Below are 19692 nucleotides of genomic sequence, written 5' to 3' on the forward strand. Positions count from 1 at the left end.
TGCAAATTAACATACAGTTTACCACATTATACTCCATTTGCCTTCTTTTTGCCTACTTTGAACTGAGGAAGAACTTTTTCACTCAGAGGTTGTTTGGAATCTGGAACACACTGAGTGGTTACTGGATGCAGGTATTCTCACAATATTTAACAAGCACGTAGATGTTCACATTATAGACAATAGACAATAGGTGCAGGAGTAGGCCATCCGGCCCTTCGAGCCAGCACCACCATTCAATGTGATCATGGCTAATCATCACATTGCCAGTACATAGAAGGCTACAAAACCAGCGCTGGTAAATTGATTACTGTGGATAGCTACTTAATGCCATCAGGCACACAGTGTGCCAAGGGCCAGTTTCTGTGCTGTATCACTCTGCAGTCCGACCAGACATAGTGTCTGGCCTGACTGCAGTGTGATACAGCACAGAAACCAGCCCATGGCACACTGTGTCCCTGGTGGCATTAAGTGGCTATATCAGTCTTTCCTTGTATAAAGCTGACTGCATCATTCAGAAGAGGAGTTTAGCCCCATCGAGTCCGTACCGACCTGTCGTCGCACATTAACACTATCCTACACGCAACCGGGGACAATTTACATTTATACCAAACCAATTAACAAACAAACCTGGAGTGTGGGAGGAGATAGAAGTTCTCGGGAAAAAACCCACACGGTCACGGAAAGAACGTACAAATTCAGAAAAAGACAGCACCCATAGTCAGCTTCGAACACGGGTCTCTACCACCGTTTCAGCTTCTCTGGCACATCACTGCCTTTGCCGCCACAGTTAATGATATGTCCAGTGGTACAGCAAACAGCCTGTTGGAGACTGTTGGATCGAAGTCAAGAAAATAACCACAATCACTCACCCAATATTGTGACTTCTGTTTTCATTATGTATTTTCACAGAAATGCCTAATCTATCATCACATGAGAAATATTGCTGGGTCTTTTGTTTCACCAATCCACAATTCCTAACCGTTCCATTATTAAGGACATTTCAATTTGTTTAGCTTTGGATTCAAAATGGATAATCAAAGCACAATATTTTCTTTATTTTCAGGAATCCAAAAGCGCAGTTCCTTTCCTACTCCAAAGTGGCTTGAAAACATCTGTTCTGCTTTTTCTCCAACTTTCAAAAACAATACAGCCTTAATATTTCCAGGGTGGATTTAATTTTACAGAATTTGTTGTGTTGAGTCGATTGGCTGTGGCAGAATCTGACAGACTACCTGATCTTGTTCTCAAAGAATGCTGCAAACCAGGGTGTACAGCTGAAGCTGAAATTGGCCTACCCCGCAACGGCTTGATGTTCCTGGGAGCATTCAGTGTTGAATCTTCCTTCACAATCTCCTTCATAGAATTGTCCTTTCTAGTCAAGGACTGTGATCTTCTTCGACCTGGGGTGTCATTGGGAGAGGCATTGTTACTGTCTGGCCTCCTCCAGTAATCAGTTTTATCTTTATATTCAGTTATAAAGTCAGTAGAAGATTTTCTTGTGGTTGGATGATGCGGTTTCACTGGATTTCTTCCATCTGATGGTAACTGGTTACTGGTGGACCGAAAGACACTTGAGCTAATTTTGCGCGGTGTAGGGGACCACAGGAGTGGACGAATCTTTATTTTGTCATCCTTTACAGTCCATGGTGCCTCCCAGCCTGCATCATCTTGTCTTGGCCCAAAAAGGGACTCATCGCAGTAGCTGGGTTTACAGGATTTTAATCTTAGATAAAGAAAAAATGAAATAAATGAAGACAATATTAAAAGAGATTTTTTTTTAAATGTACTCCACCATACTACTTATGCTTGGGTTCAGTTAAGGGAATATATTATTGTATCTTTCCAATTTATAATGCAACATTGAGCCAATTTCTCCGTCAATATTTCTTCACATATTATCAAGTAAGTATCAGTATTTCTAATTAAAGTGAATGTTCGACAAATTGTACCTTCGGGTCATCCAAAGGTTTGATAGGACCATTAGCAACACAAATACTGCATTAATGAACTACATAATGTGGCTCAATGTGACTGCCATCAAGATATTACAATCTATTGCTGCTGTAAATGAAAGTAATTTTCAGTATTAATCTAGTTCATCATGGTTACATTGAACAATTATCATAAATCACTGTTCATTGACGCAGACAGCTGTTCTACTGTGACAGCCACATCACACAATCGTATTATACATCACTCTTGAACAGAACTCAAATTTTGGCAAGAGGCAGCAGTTTCTGAAACGGATTAACTGAGCCATATTTGAACTACACTGCCCTCCATAATGTTTGCGACAAAGACCCCTAATTTATTTATTTGCCTCTGTACAATTGAGATTTGTAATAGAAAAAAAATCACATGTGGTTAAAGTGCACATTGTCAGATTTTATTAAAGGATATTTTTTATACATTTTGGTTTCACCATGTAGAAATTACAGTTGCGTTGATACAACTATTTCGGGGCACCATAATGTTGGGGACACATGGCTTCCCAGGAGTTTGTAATCGCTCAGGTGTGTTTAATAGCATCCTCAATGCTGGTATAAGAGAACTCTCAGTACTTAGTGTTTCCTCCAGTCATTCCATCACCTTTGGAAACATTGCTGTTTATAAATATGAGGACCAAAGATGTGCCAATGAAAGTCAAAGAAGCCATTATGAGACTGAGAAACAAGAGTAAAACTGTTGGAGACATTAGCCAAACCTTAAGCTTACCAAAATCAATTGTTTGGAACATCATTAAGAAGAAAGAGAGCACAGGTGAGGCCAAGGAAGACCTCCACAGCTGATCACAGAAGAATTCTCTCTATAATAAAGAAAAATCCCCAAACACCTGTCCGACAGATCAGAAACACTTTTCAGAAGTCAGGTGTGGATTTGTCAATAAAACTGTGCGCAGAAGACTTCATGAGCAGAAATACAGAGGCCACACTGTAAGATGCAAACCGCTGGTTAGCCACAAAACTAGGATGGGCAGATTACGGTTTGCCAAGTAGTACTTAAAAGAGCAACCATAGTTCTTCAAAAAGGTCTTGTGCACAGATGAGACGAAGATTAACTTATATCAAAGTGATGGCAAGAGCAAAGCATGGAGGAGAGAAGAAACTGCCCAAGATCCAAAGCATACCACCTCATCTGCGAATCACGGCGGTGGGGGTGTTATGGCCTGGGCATGTATGGCTGCTGAAGGTACTGGCTCACTTATCTTCATTGATAATACAACTGTTGATGGTAGTAGCATAATAAATTCTGAAGTGTATAGATACATTCTACCTGCTCAAGTTCAAACAAATGCCTCAAAACTCATTGGTCGGCGGTTCATTGTACAGCAAGACAATGATCCCAACATACTGCTAAAGCAACAAAGGAGTTTTTCAAAGCTAAAAAATGGTCAATTCTTGAGTGGCCAAGTCAATCACCCGATCTGAACCCAATTGAGCATGTCTTTTATATGCTGAAGAGAAAACCGAATGGTACTAGGCCCCAAAACAAGCACAAGCTAAAGATGGCTGCAATACAGGCCTGGCAGAGCATCGCCAGACAAGACACCCAGCAACTGGTGATGTCCTTGAATCACAGACTTCAAGCAGTCATTGCATGCAAAAGATATGCAACATGACTACTTTCATTTACATGTCTTTGCTGTACCGCAAATATTATGGTGCCCTGAAATCAGGGGACTATGTATAAACACTGTTCTAATTTCTACATGGTAAAACCAAAATGTATAAAAATGGCCTTTATTAAAATCTGAAAATGTGCACTTTAACCACATGCGATTTTTTTTCTATTACAAACCTCAAATTGTGGAGTACAGAGGCAAATAAATAAATGATGGGTCTTTGTCCCAAAAATTATGGAGGGCACTGTACAAAATGCATGAATCACTATAGCATACTTCCCACCCTGGACACAACCTGTTCCACCTGCTGCCCTCTGGCAGACGATACAGGTCTTTCAAAACTCGCACAAAGACTCAGAGACAGCTTCTACCCCATAGCCATACGTGAACTTAATAATGCAAAATAAGAAATAACACTCACATTCAACTGAATGGCTCTACCTCAGCTGCTATTGTAATTTATCTGTAATTTTTTTTTTTTTTAATTATATGTATGTATTTTTACCTTATCTTATATATTTAAACTGCTCTTGTGAATCGCACCGTGGGATTGACTTTTAAATTTCGTTGTACCATGTGCAATGACAATAAAGAGATTCATTCATTCATTCATAAAGAGAGAGTACTAGATTTCTTAGTTGATAAATGTGTTCCTATTGGACATGGCAAAAGTACTGGATTTTGTTTTTTAATAAAGATTACTTTTTAATTCATGGAATAGTTGATACATTTGTCCCTATAGCATAAGGCAAGAGTGCTAGATTTTGCTTCTTAATAAAGATTACTTTTTACTCCAATATGTAGATTGTTCCAAATGATTTGAACATTTGCCTCACCAGCTTAACTTAAAAAGTGCATACCAGAAAGTAGGTGTTTCAATTAATCTATGCACGTTGAGAGGTTTGCAGGCAGCAAATTATATTAAATTATTTAATCACATTAAATTTATACTAATGTCAACTTCCTCCTCTCTGTGACAATTATTGGTGGCTGCTGCTGCAATAGAGAACATGATGTTGCAATGAACATTTAACACTACCTGAAGACACAAAAAAAACTTTTAAAAATGGGAACTGCACTGTGTTCAAATACTTCACACACTGGTGGAATATGCAATGGAAAAAAAAAACTAAATGATTCTTGCAATGCACTGGAGGTTTTGGTGAAAGAACTCAAAGGGAGGAGAGATCTTCCACCCACACAGATGAAATATCATCAGAAATGTGCACAGAAGTTTGTGGGAAGAAATTGTATGTTGATCGAAGTTCAATTCTGTGCAATTTAATAATCTCACACAAGTTGTCATGGTGGGTAATAACAAAGAACTGCAGATGCTGGTTTATACCAAAGACAGTCACAAAATGCTGGAGTACCTCAGCGGGTCAGGCAGCATCACTGAAGAATATAGATAGATGAATGAACTGAAGGGTCCCAACCCAGAACATCAACCAGTCATGTTCTCTAGAGATTGTTCCTGACCTGTTGATTTACTCCAGCATTTTGTCTTTTTTTACGTCAAGGTTTAATTTAGTTTATTGTCACGTGCAGTGGCGGCACCTCGCGGCAGCAGCCTCTGCAGTCCGTCTGTTTTTTTTTCCTCTTTGTACTGTTAAGTGCGTGATTTGGTTGTAGTTTATATATTATTTTTAGCTGTGTATATGTGGGGGGCCAGGGGGTGGGGGAAACATTTAAATCTCTTCCCTGTACGGGGACCCGACCTTTTCCCTGTCGGGTCTCCGTTGTCGTTGGGGCCGAGCACCGCGGAGCGGCCTCCAACCGGAATCAACCTGGGGCTCCAGTTGCAGAGTCTGCGGACTCACCATCGCGGAACTGGCCGACTTCGGAGTGCGGAGCGTGTGATGGCGCGCGGCTGCGACCTGACTTCGGAGCTTCGGAGGCTCCGGCTGCAGGCCCTGTGGACGGTAACATCGGGAGCTCGAGGGTCCCTGGTGGGAGACCGCTTTTCGGAGCTCCCACAACGGCAACATCTCCCGCCCGAATTGCGGGGTTAAAAACAACCTTACAGGGCCTTACATCGCCCAACGCGGCTAACGGCCGCGGGACTTGTCATCGCCCGCCAGGGGCTTTAACATCGGGAGAAGAATAAAGAACAGGGGAGAGACAAGACTCACAGTGAGATGTCTGGAGATTCATTGTGATGGATGTTTATGAAAATTGTGTTCATTGTGTGTCTTGGTTTTTTTTCTTGTTTGTATGACTGCAGAAACATAATTTCGTTTGAACTTGGGTTCAAATGATAATAGACGTTATTCTATTCTATTATTCTATTCTACCATGGTATGGTGAAAAGCTTTTGTAGCTTGCTCACCAGGTGGGTGACCATCTTCACATGACATAACATATGAACAGCATTAATACCGTAACTATTGCTCAACTCGCATCCCATTCAACCAATCTCATATTTGTATCCTTTATCTCACCGTCACACATTTAATACTCCAGCAAGGCGCACAACCAAACCAACTGCTTGTACAGACTATCGTATGGATCAGTCTGAAGAAGGGTCTTGGCTCGAAATGTCATCCATTCCTCTCCAGAGATGCTGCCTGTATCGCTGAGTTACTCCAGCTTTCTGTGTCTCTGCACATATAGACTAATAGCTATGCAACTGTGGCAGTCACAACATCCAAAAAATGAATGATACCAATTGACTGAATTTACTGTACATTCCTTGCATAATGGGTGCATGACTGGAAGCAGCAGTGAGGGATTAGGAGAACAAGCCATCCGTGAAGATGATGGTGTCTGTCATGGAAAGGAGTACTGACATGAGTGTATCAGCTTATTTTTGTGTGCATTTCAGCATAATTATTAAATTTGCATTTTAAACTTGCAATTCTCTGTGCAATTCTGTGTTTTTCTTGACATCAATCTACCATCTCTGGAATATATTGGATGTTTATGTCCAAATTACCAGCTAAGATAGCACCTGCCACCTTATCTATCTGGGAATGGTTTTGATGTTTAGAAGGCCAGTTAGCATTTCAAAGGAATAGATGGTATACTTATTCTTTCCTCCAACAATTCGCAAGAATATAGAATAATACAGCATTCAAATAGGTCCTTCAACCTAGAATCTGAGCCGACCATCAAATATATATTTGTACTAATCTCTCATTCCCTTGTTTTATTGTCTCCACCAACTCTCCCATCCACTCACCTACATTCAGTTGGCAATTAACCATTTCACTGTTCTATTGCTCCATTCCATGGTCTGGAATACCCTCTAATCTAAAAAGTACATTGGATTACTCACAAAGCATATGCTTGCAATTTTCCAGTGAATGCTTATTTTCTTTTTCAGTCAGTCACACATCATCAATTCTGCAACAAGTATAACACGGAATTTAATCAGATTTTGCTGAACATTACCTGTACTTGTTTTTTATGGGTGTTCTTCCAGACTTGAGAGGGATGGGAACCTGGCTGACATCTCCATTTGGCCTTGTCTGTGTACTTGGGCTCCACAATAATGGCCGTTGAGTAGCAGCTGGAGATGCAGAAACCCATGGTGGATCAAATTCGTAGATTGAACTCTGGACCTTGCTGGAATGACCAAATAAGGTTTCATCTACGTAGGAGGTCTTTGCTCCAACTCTGTAACGGCTGCGTCCCTTATGACTTGTACGACAGGCTTGAATAGCAGTAATTACTATGTCAGCTGACATGATAGCAGCTCAGGGTGGACAGTTGCACATTGGACAGGTCTTTTCAAGTCTGGCAAAGTCACCCTAAAGACAAGAATGTACATGTGTTTTTTTTTTTAAAATGCAATACATTTTGTACACTTCATGGTGATGCTCTGAAAATTGTTAATACATAATTATTTCAAACGTAGTTCTTATCCATGCCAATATTATCCAATTTATGAGGAACAATAAAATAGGATCTTCAAAGAAAAACCAAGTGCTGGTCGGAAAAAATAGAGTTAACATTTCAGGTCAAGGGCTCTTCATTACAATTGGAAAGAGTGCAAACAACCATGCTTTAATCAAGACAAGTGTGAGGTGCCGCTGTTTGGGTGGTCGTATGCAAGGGGAAAAATACAGAGTTAATGGCAAGACCTTGAACAGGATTGATGTACAGAAGGCTTTTAGGGACCATAGTTCCCTGAAGCTGTCTACACTGGTAGATACAGTGATAAATGCGGTATGCTTGCCTTCATTAATTGATGAATTTAGTATTTTTGGCATGCTTTCAAGGAATTGAGGAAAAGCATCAGGAAGTCACGTTACAGCCTTATAAAACTTTGGTAGGCCTCATCTGAAGTATTATATGCAGTTCTGGTCACCCTGTTGTGGAAGATTTGCAGAGGGTGCAAAAGAGGTTTGTCAGAATGCTAATGGATTTGAGGATATTAGATAAAGAGGATTTCCTCCCACTTTACAACCACTACCAACACCCAGTAGATCCTTCACTTCCTCCTCGTCTTGAACCTTCTATACCCATGGTTCTTTACTCCTCTGTTTCCCTATCTACATTTCTATCTTCCTTAGGTACCTTCCCTATCTTTCCCATTCCTTTTCACCTCTAATCTATCTCCATTCATTGTGCCATCAAATTCAATTATTTCTCCTCCTTTAACTGTTAAAGGAGGATAAATAATTGAATTTGATGGCATAATCATACGGTTGATAAGAAACGTGATCTGAGGCTACCAGAGTTCGTTAAATAGTCATTTAAAAAAGCATTTTACTGAAAAATAAGTTTACAAACAATATAATGTTTGACGGTTCAAAATAAGGGGTAAGTTGAACTTGCACTCTCTCTGCTGGAGATATGTGCAAATTGCAGGCATGACTTTGTGACGGCAATGTTATGGAAAATTTGCATTAGAAGAAAAATAGTGATATAAAGAATCATCAAACATAATATACAATTGATGCGGATTAAGGTAGCAGGTTAGATGAGACCATGTATATTCTCAAAAGCCAAATCTGTATACTCCCTTTATTTTCTTTTATCATTTTTAATAAAAATTTACAGAGCATTTCTATAGCAATGAAGAGAATTCTAATTGCTACAGGATGTAATATTACATTATTTACAATTTTAACACTTATTTTTCAGCAGGTTGGTTAATTCCTGTGACAAAGTTATCCAATTGCAGTAAAACTTTGCAAGATCTACGATTCACTCTATTTTCAAACTAACACAAGGTTGTTTCCTTAGTAAATGGAAAACCACCAACAAAACACTATCATTTAATGACGATAAACCTTTAATATTGGCTTTTACAATTCACACAAGGCATTAAAATATTTAATAAATTTAACAAATGAACATTAAGCTAAACTGAACAATGTATTGAGAAATTTAGAAGATATTTTTTAGTGTCTTGCTGTCCATTTTTTTAAATCAAGAAACTTAGATGCCTTGGTAAAGGTTCATTTTCTGTCTTTACGCTGAAGTGTATTATCCGCTCTCTATAGGCCGTCTGTAATTTGTGAGCATCTAACTGTTGGAACCAAAACAGGATTGTTTTGAGTATACATGTGAAATATTCTTTTTTTGCTCAACTGTAATTCTAAATTTCTGATATTATCAGGCACCAACCGGGCATAAGCCTCTCAAAAAAGTTTACATTTGGCAACCATATCCAAAAATGAGATATAAAGCAAATACCATATGTCAAGGTCAAAGCCCAACTTCAAATTCATATATGGCAGTGTTTAGTGTCCACATTGGTTTTGTGGATTAACGAGATGAACATAGGAATCTTAAACATTCCACAGATGGGGAAGCTGGTGGCTATAGGGTCGATAGCTCGAGGCAATTTTCATATTTCCAATGTAGTGCCTGAAGGTTCCCAATGCCATCCCAAATATTCTTTCTCCAAATCGACCAGTAAAGGGCCAGTGATTATGAGGAGTCAGTGGCTTTGGACCTATCCCTGAATATTATCTCTGTCATCCTGATTAGCTCTTTCCACAAGAGCTCCATTTTGGTAGTCTGGTGTCAGGCATGTGAAAAATGTGGCTAACCAATTTAGCTGAATAAGTGTAACTAGACACTCAATAATGGTGATGTTGGTCTGAAAGGGAACATTGACATTGGTTTGTTTATCTTTCCAATTTATAACAATTGGTGTGTTGGTGGTATTTTTCAAAACTCTCAAGGATAAATATTTAATAAGAACACTGGGATACTTCCCTTCTCCGTGAGAAAGTAACATGGGGTTTTTGTATACACCCCAGGAAGCTAAAGGACGGTCAGACTAAAGAAACTGCATGAGACTTCAGTACTGCATTAAACTGTCAGAATACATATTGTGCTCAAGCCCATATGAACAAAGAGAACCCCGTCAACCATCATATTCAAAATCTGTAAGGTTCCTACCTGGCCACATAACTCCAAAGATTACATGAAGAAACAAATTTAGTAAATGAAGGTCTAGTTTTCAAATGATTTCAATGCCAACCGTTGGTTAATGAATACCTAGAGACGGGAGAGAACCAGGATAAGTTTCAAATTGATGACTTTCCTTCAAAGAAAAGGGATGTTGTTCCCTCTCTCTCCAGAGACTGCTTGAATCCTAAACATTACCAGCAGTTCTGCTATAACAAGCACCTAAAAAACCCACTATAGAAAATTGTGTTTAAAAACAATTGAGTCAATGGGAAAAGGGAGTAGTGCGTTTCTGACTCACTATAACCATTATTTTTCCTTCAGTATTTTCAATAAAGGTTTTTAAGCCTATTTTTGTTGCAGATTAGTTTGGTTTTAGTTTAGTTGATTATTGTTCGTGCAAAGCTGTATGTTACATTAATTGACGCTATCAATTCACAAGTATCAATTGAAGAGATTGTCAATTTCATTGTCACGCATGTTTAAAGCAGTAGCGATAGACACAAAATGCTGGAGTAACGCAGCAAGACACCATCCCTGGAGAACGTGGATAGGTAACTTTTCAGGTGGGGGCCCTTCTCATAAAGGATCAGTTCCGTTAAGAGACAACCATACTCCATAACTGGGGGTTGGTTACATGTCAAGGATTTTCTTCCAAAATATTTTTTTTTCTCCCAAGACATTGTTTTCCGGCTTGTCAATTTTCAAAGTGACTTTTAAGTAGTTCTCTTGTTCCCGATCGGAATTGCATTGTAACTCATTCTGGAGATACAAGGGATTATAAATCAAGGCAGTGGAGAATGTGTAATTGTCATATAGAACAATGAAATTCTAACAGGTATTGCATGATGCTGGTATATCGAGTAAAGTACAAAGTGTTGGAGCAAATCAGCTGTGGAGAACATGGAGAGGCGACATTTCAGCTCGGGACACTTCTACATGCTGTCCGATTCTACCCAGTCTTCTTATCGAGTCCACGTCACAAGATTAGAAATTGTTCAGCCAGAGGTGAACGCACTTCTCGGCATCTACATACAATGGCGTCTTGTGCTTCTTGTGTGTAGTGGTGGAAAGATTGGTGGAAACAGGGCCGCGACGTGAACGCTCTTTCCTTGACCGCATTCTACCCAGTAAAGGGCCTGTCCCACTTTCACGACCTCTTTTACTCGTGGACATTTTTCATCATGTTGAAAAATCACCCCGACCTACGTGATGCCACGAATAGCATCACAACCTACCTACGGCCTCCAACAACCTCGTGACGACCATGCTGCGAGTATGAGTCAAGGGCAAACTCGGCAGACGTCGTGAATTAGGTCGTGAAAGTGGGGCAGGCCCTTAATATGTAGGAAGGAACCTAATGCCCCTGTCTCACTTAAGAAACCTGAACGGAAACCTCTGGAGACTTTGCGCCCCGCCCAATGTTTCCGTGCGGTTCCCGGAGGTTTTTGTCAGTCTCCCTACCTGTTTCCACTACCTGCAACCTCCGGCAACCACCTGCAACCTCCGGGAACCGCACGGAAACCTTCGGTGGGGCGCAAAGTCTCCAGAGGTTTCCTAAGTGGGACAGGGGCAAAAGATGGACACAAAAAGCTGGCATAACTCAGCGAGTCAGACAGCATCTCTGGACCTATTACTTTTCTCGAGATATTGTCCGTCCATTGAGTAACTCCGGCTTTTTGTGTCATCTGCCCCCAGTAAGTTGTCCCCAATGCTCGAGTCTGAAGAAGGGTCCCGACCTGAAACGTCACCTATCTATCCCGGTCCTAGTCCAAGAGACCTGCTGTACCCAGAGTAAAACTGCATTCGTGTCAGTGCACCAGGAGTTAGTGGGCGGTCGGGGTCTCACCCGAGCACGGCAGGGTGATGGCGGAGGGTGAAGACGGCGCCACGACCCACGCGTCGAGTCATTCATTGTCCGTTTGGCGCCATCCTTCTGTCACTGCCCGCTGGGCTGGGCTGGGCTGGGCTGGGCTGGGCTGGGCCGGGCTGGGCCGGGGAGCAGCGCATCAACTTCATCTCCGGCCGCCGCCGCCGCCGCCCCGTCGCGATGGCAGCAACACATCAAGGATCGGGACTAACCATCATCTTCTACCAAGGAAATAAAAGGGGTGCGCTCGTTCCCCTACATCACACAACAAACACAACCCAAAACTTTCTAACACGCTAAAATAATGACTAAATGGTAAAATTGTAATTCTGCAAGGCATTAAGCAAAATTCAACACGAGAAGCTTTTCTTATGAAAGTTGATCGTGAGCCTGGTGCTATTCCTCCCCCGTCCCGTGGAGTGAGTGCTGTGGTCCAGTGACCTGTGACCCGTGACGTCGGGTCGGCAAGATGGCGGCGCCCAGCGCGTGGCGGTGGCGGTGGCGGTGACGGTGACGAGCGCGTGCGGCGGCGGCGGTTGATCGGATCCACGTCCAGCGGGAGTGATGGCGCAGAAGAAGAAGCAGAAGAAACAGAAGCAGCAGCAAAAACAACAACGTCCGCTCAAGTCCAGGCCCAGGAATGCGCGGCAACGCTCGCAGAAAAGCCGGTGGGACGTGGAGGTCGAGAGCGATGGCGGCGAGTTCGATTTGGTCCCTTCCATGGTGGACGATGCGCCGGTGGTGAACAAGGTGGGTGCCCGAGTCCTGACGGTTGAGACATGGACGGGGGGTGTTGAGGGCCAGCGGGCGGCCTCCATTGTAATAAGATCCTGAAACTCAATTAGCCAGGTACATGGGTAGGAAAGAATTAGACGAATATGGGCCAAACGCAGGCAGGTGGGACTAGTTGGGGCACCTGGTCGGCATGGACAAGATCATCTTGAAGATGGGCCAAAGGGCCTGTTTCCGTGCTGTATGTCTATTAACATCCAGCCCCCGTCATGGTGATGAGGGGTAGGGGGGAGGCTCCATAAAGAAGAGAGACATAAAAAGCTGGAGTAACTCAGTGGGACAGGCAGCATCTCTGAAGAGTAGGAATGGGTGATGTTTGGGGTCGAGACCTTTCTTCAGACTGGTTAGGGATAAGGGGAACGAGAGTTATGGACGATGGTGTAGAGAGATAAAGAACAATGAATGAGAGATGTGCTAAAAAAGTAACGATGATAAAGGAAACAGGTAATTGTTAGCGGCGGTAGACAGAAATGCTGGAGAAACTCAGTGGGTGAGGCAGCCTCTTTGGACAGGGCTCGAAATTAGCAGTTGCCCAGGTGCCAATGACCACCCAAAGTGCCGCCGGGCAACCTTAATGCCGGCTTGGCACTGCAGATACTGCATATAGGGTGATTTCACGAAAGGTCACTGGAGCGTAGATCCGCACCCACGTGACCGAAAATCTCAAGTGGAGGACATGCTAGACATCCGGTACATGTTAGTGGATGGGAAAACACGCACTTTCCCACCCGTTAAAAACATAGAAAACGGCCAGGTTTTGATCTGCAATTTATTGTGCTAGTCGGGGTGACCGTGAGGCACAGCTACCTAGATTTACAGTAAAAAAAAGATAGAAACTAAGGTAAATTAAAGAGGGAGCTGAAGGTGCCAATCCAGCGGAAGTCAATAATGCCTCACTTTTGATGAAATTCAGCGAGCAAACGCGATAATTCCCGATATTTTGGACCTTTAAATCTCCACGGCAAATGTCCGCTGTTCACTTCCGCTGGATTGGCACCATTCATCCTGTACTGTTCCCCCATTCATCCTGCACTGATCACCCATTCATCCTGCACTGATTCTCCATTCATCCTGTAGCGATCCCCTCCCATTCATCCTGTAGCAACCCCCCCCCCCATTCATCCTGTAGCGATCCCCCCATTCCTACAGCGATCCCCCCCCCCCCCCCATTCATCCTGTAATGATCCCTCCATTCATCCCGCACAGACCCTCCGATCCACACTGTACTGAGCCACCCCCCCATTCATCCTGTACTGATCCTCCCATTCAAACCGGTACTGATCCGCCCATTCATCCTGCGCTGATCCCCCACCCCCCCCCCATTCATCCTGTACTGACCCCCCATTCAGAAGAATCAGTCTGAAGAAAGGTCTCGACCCGAAACGTTGCCTATTTCCTTCGCGCCATAGATGCTGCCTCTCCAGTATTTTTGTCTAACCCCCATTCATCCCATACTGATCCCCCCATCCATCCTGCATCTATCCTGCACAGATCCCCCGCCATCCATTCTATACTGATCCCCCCCCATTCAACCCCTCTGACATCCCCCGCGCTCACCCCTCACAATTTTACCTACTCCAACACTCACTAATTAGCCTGCCCCAATCCATCCATTCTGCACCGATTGCCTTCTCAACCCCCACCCCATCTATCCATCCCGCAGTGATTCACCCCCCCCCCCCCCCCTCCCCCCCCCCCCCAACCCTACTCCGCTGGGAATGTCTTCAGAGCGAACATTGACTATGTTTGATACCGGAATGCAATCAAATGTGTTTTAATTCCCAATGTTGTTTTAATAAAGATTAAATTGTGAACTCATGCAACATTAAAACCGCAATGTTGGATTGCCACTGCTACTGTTGACACGTTATTACAGAATTCATTTTAACTGCTATTATCATAAAATGCCTTTTAGAAATTTCCTTGCAACCTGTATAGTTTGTTGTGGATAAATTATGTGGGAAGCGAGAGTGTTTCTGTACCAATAGCAATAACGACCCATGCTATGGTCATGTCATGATAATTTTCGGTCCTTCACAGAAAGTATGCTTGCATCAATCTATAGTGTGCATGGTTAAGCATATATGTTACCATAGTCCAGGATTTATTGACACAGGTTGATCATACGCTGAATAATCCAACCACATTTTTGTTTAGAAATGGAAAGAAATAATAGAAATTGCATTAATTGCAATGTGTAAAAAGAGTTGAGATAGTGTATTATAATTTTGCTGCATGTCATTGTGGTATATATATCATGTCTTGATTGGTGAATATGTTTAGTTTGTGACTTTATTTCAAGCAGAAATAATATGTGAATGCTTCATTGAGCATAATTCCGAATGGTAACTTCGTCCGAGCACATTATTGCACGCGTCATGCAAGCCATCTTAAATGACCACCTAAACTGTCATTTGGCAACCTAAAAAGCTGTCAAGGATGTCCGGCTGGCAACAGGGGGTAAAAAGTTAAGTGAGAGCCCTGATGGAGCGAAGGAAATACGCAACGTTTCGGGCCGAAACCCTTCTTCAGACTGATCCATTGTTAGCTGTTTGTTAGGTGAAACGAGAAGAGTCCGTAACCGAAACGCATTCCCTCCTTAGACGCCACCATTTTGTGTGGGAAATGAAGTGGAAATTAAGTTATTTCACAAAAATATTACTTCCTGTTTCTAAACTTGCTTATTAACATTAAGGATTAAGACATTAAACAAAATTGCAAATATTCTGGAACTAATTTTATATTTGAGTTTTAATGCAGGTGGTTGTGTCAAGGGGCAGAAGGTATTAATTACTAAGATATCTGCTTCAAATTTATGAATTGGCCGAAATGTTGTGTATTCTGTACTTTGTTTGTAATGTCCCCAATCAAACAATTGAGAAGATTTTATCTTTCTTTATGCAGCAAGTATCCCCGATTGCCATTGTGCATGTGGGTTTATTTGGAAGATTATAGACTGGGCTTTCTGCACCGGATCCTTCACCAGATGTTTGTTTCTGTCTTGAATGCCATAAGATATTGATTCATTTGTATTTACTTCCACAGCACAACATCAAATCTTTACCAAGCTTTCCTTCAGCTGATTGCCCATCTGATGTGGAACCTGACACCAGAGAGATGGTTCGGGAACAGAATAAAAAGAAGAAGAAGTCAGGAGGTTTCCAGTCTATGGGTATGGGAATTTTTACTTTGATTATTTGATACATTGAAACTAATGTTAATTATACTGTCTCTGTATGTAATTATACTGTCTCTATATGTATGTTTACAACTCAGTTGTAAAATGTGTATAACATATTTCAAAAATGGTACTGCAGATGCTGGAAATGTGTAATGAAAACAGAAAAAGCTGGAAATATCCATCTGGTAATATCTAGAGAGCAAACAAACATTAACATTTCAGGTTTTTCAATAAAAGTGAATGTAACTACAATCTTTAAATCAGGTTAGAGAGGGGAGAATAATTTGGCTAAGTTATATCAATATAATTCAAGTGTTATTTTGAGCTAATACGTTTTGTTTTTAATGTTGTGTTGTACTTTGATTTTATAACATTAGTGATAAATAGTTTTTAGTTTATTGTCACCAAGTGTACCAAGAAACAATTAAAACATTTTTGTTGGTTACTGTCCAGTCAGCAGAAAGACTATACATGATTATAATCAAGCTGTCCACAGTGTGCAGATGCAGGATAGTGGGAATAACATTTAGTACAAGATTATGTCCTGTGAAGTCAGATTGAAGTCTGACCAAAGTCTGTTGGTTCACATGCTTGATCAATGGTGTTTTATCATTAATGTCTTATTATTATTGATGTTTGGTGTTTTCTGAGTCATTCGTAATTGTCACTGTATGTCATGTTGTTACTTGTGGGTGGAGCACCATGGCAAATTCCTTGTATGTGAATACTTTGCCAATAAACTTACTTACTTACTTACTTAAAGATAGTCCGAGGGTCTCCATTGCGGTAAATGTTAGATCAGAGCTCTCTTGTTGGTGATAGAATAGTTCAGTTGCCTGATAACAGCTGGGAAGAAACAGTCCCTGTATCTGGAGGTATGCATTTTCATACATCTGTATCTATTGTCTGATGGCAGAGGGGAGAAGAGAGAGTGCCCAAGGTGAGACTCCTCCTTAATTATGTTGGTGGCCTTACCAAAGCAGCGAGAAGTGTAGATAGAGTCAATGGAAGGGAGGTTGGTTTGTGTGATGGTCTGGGCTGCGTCCACAATTCTCTGTAATTTTCTGTGGTCTTGCATGAAGTTGTTCCCAAACCATGCTGTGATGCATCTCGATAAAATGATTTCCACGGCGCACTGTAGCAGTTGGCGAGAGTTGTTAGGGATATGCCGAGTCTCCTAAGTAGGAAGGAGAAGCGTTGATGTGCTTTCTTAGCCATTGTTTCGATATGGCTGGTCCAGGTCAAGTTGCTGGTGATATTTACTCAGAGAAACCTGAAGCTCTACTTTGGCACCATCAGTGTATACCAGGGTATGTGTACAGCTGCACTTCGTGAAGTCAATCACTATCTCCTTTGTCTTGCTGACATTGAGAGAGAGGTTGTTTTCTTGACACCAGATTACGAGGTTCTCAATCTCTTTCCTGTAATCTGTCTCGTCATTATTAGATATCCAGCCCACTAAAGTGGTGTTGTCTGCCAAATTGTGAATTGTGTACTTTAGATGATGGTTTGGACTTGGTTGCGCAGTCATGGATGTATGAGGAATAAAGAAGGGGGTTGAAAATGAGTGTGGAGCACCAGTGTTGAAGATTATCGTAGAAAATGATTTGGAAAAAACATAGAATTGATCGTGGCAGAAATTTCTACATATTATAAGCCACAAAGCTAAAAATGTACATTTGGAATGCTATTGTGCTACCCTTGACAGAAAGCTCATACAGCAGAGATACTTTTCATTATGAATATAACTAAAGAATGTATTGATATGGAGATGGGGCAAGAAATAAGTGAGAGTCTAAGAAATTGAATGAATAGATATGGCAGACAAGCACAGCACAAGTTCTGGAATAACTTAGTGGTTCAAATAGCATCTGTGGAGGGAATGGACAGACAACATATCAGGCCGGGACCTTCTTGTGAGTCTGAAGAAGGGTTCTGACCTGAAACATCATCTGTCCATTTCCAGACCCACTGAGATGGGTTCAGGGATCCCATTGACCCACCTTGGTTGCTGTTTTGCTCAGGATTCCAGCATTTTCCGTTTCTTGGGTCTCCATCTGGCAGAAAGGCAGACAAGTTGGAGTTTCAAAAGATTATACATTTTTTAAACGATAAAAAATATATATCTTTCAAGCAAGGGGCTCCTTTTGCCACCATGTTAAAAATTATTTATATATATTAAAAAAGTCTGTTAAACATTCTCATCATTGCTGTAGTCATTGCAGAGACATGCCACTGGTAAAATGTATGTACAACTTACCAGATAGCAGTGAATTATTGCTGTTATTGTTGATAGTACAAAATGGTTATCTCAAAATTAATAATATTACTTTACTTTACCAAAGGTTTAAGCTTTCCAGTCTTCAAAGGCATAATGAAGAAAGGCTATAAAGTACCAACTCCAATTCAGAGAAAGGTAAACTGCAGTATTGTTAATGTTAAAACTTCATTGCTCCAGAAGTTTCTGATGAAAATTAGCACATAATGAACAGTTATCATTAATGAATAACTTCTGTATTCATTACATGGCAATGGCATGTAATAATTATTACCAGCTTTAAAAATAAATGGTCAAGTAACTGGTTAAGAATTTTAAATGCTGTGAGTGCTACATTAATACAAAATTAGAAACTGTGTCAGGTTTATTATTCATTAGTGAACTTTAACCCTCTCAATGTAAATCCACCTGTCATCATGTAAATTGCACATTGCTTATTGTTTCTTCCTCAGTAGAGATGACAAGGCACGCCTCTGTAGCAATCTTGAGCTAGGTGTGCATGAGCAGCATTGGCTAACTGTCTGATAATTTCAGCATGTTTAAAGTATATATTTTAGTGAAGTATTTCTCCAAACAGGAGATCAGGCCAAAAATGATTCGGCTAATTTTGAAGAATTGTAAACTGTAGAAGGAAAATAAATTTTGATCTGGGCTTATTAAAAGGTAGATAAACATATTATAAAAAAAGATCTGTTTAATAATCAATATTTTTAAAACGGTTGGCTTTTCATCAATAAATTCCAATGCCTCACAGCTCCAGGGGCCGAGGTTTGATACTGATCTTGAGTACTGTCAGCGTGGAGTTTTCCACAGGGTGTTTGTGTTCCCTCTTGCATCTCAAAGACATGATAAAGTCAAAGTCTATTTTATTTGTCACATGCATCCGAAGGTGTAGTTGCAGATAATGGGTTGATTGGTTGCTATAAATTGTTTTTTTGAGTAGGTAAAAAAGGAAAGATATTAGCATGTATAGCAGATTGGCTAGATGGCAAAAGGCAAAGAGTGGTAATAAAGGGGGCTTTTTCTGGTTGGCTGCCAGTGACTAGTGGAGTTGTGCTGGAGCTCCTAATGTTCACATTGTATATCAATAATTTGGATGAGGGGATTGAAGGTTTTGTGGCCAAGTTTGTAGATGATACGAAGAGGAGCAGGTAGTGTAGAGATGCAGGGACTCTGCAGAAGGACTTGGACAGGTTGGGAAACTGGGCAGAGAAGTGGCAGATGGAATACAACATAGCAAAGTGTGGAGTCATGAATTTTGGTAGTAGGAATAAAGGCGTAGACTAGTTTCTAAATGGGAAGAGAATTCAGAAATTAGAGGTGCAAAGGAACTTGGAAGTGCTGGTGCAGGAATGCCAAAAAGTTAATTTGCAAGTTTAATCTGTACCAAGGAATGCAAATGCATTGCTAGCATTTATTTAGAGAGGACTAGAATACAAAAACAGGGATGTAATGCTGAGGCTTTATAACATGCTGCTCAGACTGTATTTGGAGTGAGCAATTTTAGGCCCATATCTGAGGAAAGATGCGCTGGTGCTGGAGAGAGTCCAGAGGAGGTTTACGAGAATTATCACAGGAAT

At 41.3% G+C, this 19692-nt stretch overlaps 2 protein-coding genes across 3 annotated transcripts in view; one reads left to right on the plus strand and one right to left on the minus strand.

The window, feature by feature from the left end:
• Positions 1–877: 877 nt before the first annotated feature.
• LOC129709337 (RBPJ-interacting and tubulin-associated protein 1-like) lies at positions 878–11984 on the minus strand. 2 transcript variants are annotated; one of them, XM_055655629.1, is made up of 4 exons: positions 11841–11984; positions 9983–10081; positions 7016–7374; positions 878–1723 (listed from the first exon to the last, which is right to left on the minus strand). In XM_055655629.1, the coding sequence occupies exons 3-4, from the start codon at positions 7309–7311 to the stop codon at positions 1153–1155; spliced, it is 867 nt and encodes a 288-aa protein (XP_055511604.1). In that variant the 5' UTR covers positions 7312–7374; positions 9983–10081; positions 11841–11984; the 3' UTR covers positions 878–1152. The 2 variants fall into 2 exon arrangements, with proteins under 2 accessions (XP_055511604.1, XP_055511605.1); XM_055655630.1 differs by lacking the exon at positions 9983–10081.
• A 348-nt stretch (positions 11985–12332) lies between these two features.
• The window catches only part of ddx54 (DEAD (Asp-Glu-Ala-Asp) box polypeptide 54), a 32341-nt gene continuing 24981 nt past the window's right edge, over positions 12333–19692 (plus strand). The window contains exons 1-3 of the mRNA XM_055655631.1: positions 12333–12611; positions 15699–15825; positions 18180–18250. Of these exons, the coding sequence (XP_055511606.1) occupies positions 12426–12611; positions 15699–15825; positions 18180–18250 (384 nt within the window). The 5' untranslated portion in view covers positions 12333–12425. The remainder of the gene's footprint in view (positions 12612–15698; positions 15826–18179; positions 18251–19692) is intronic.

The sequence above is a fragment of the Leucoraja erinacea genome, chromosome 25 (assembly GCF_028641065.1).
Source record: "Leucoraja erinacea ecotype New England chromosome 25, Leri_hhj_1, whole genome shotgun sequence".
Taxonomy (NCBI): Eukaryota; Metazoa; Chordata; class Chondrichthyes; order Rajiformes; family Rajidae; genus Leucoraja; species Leucoraja erinaceus.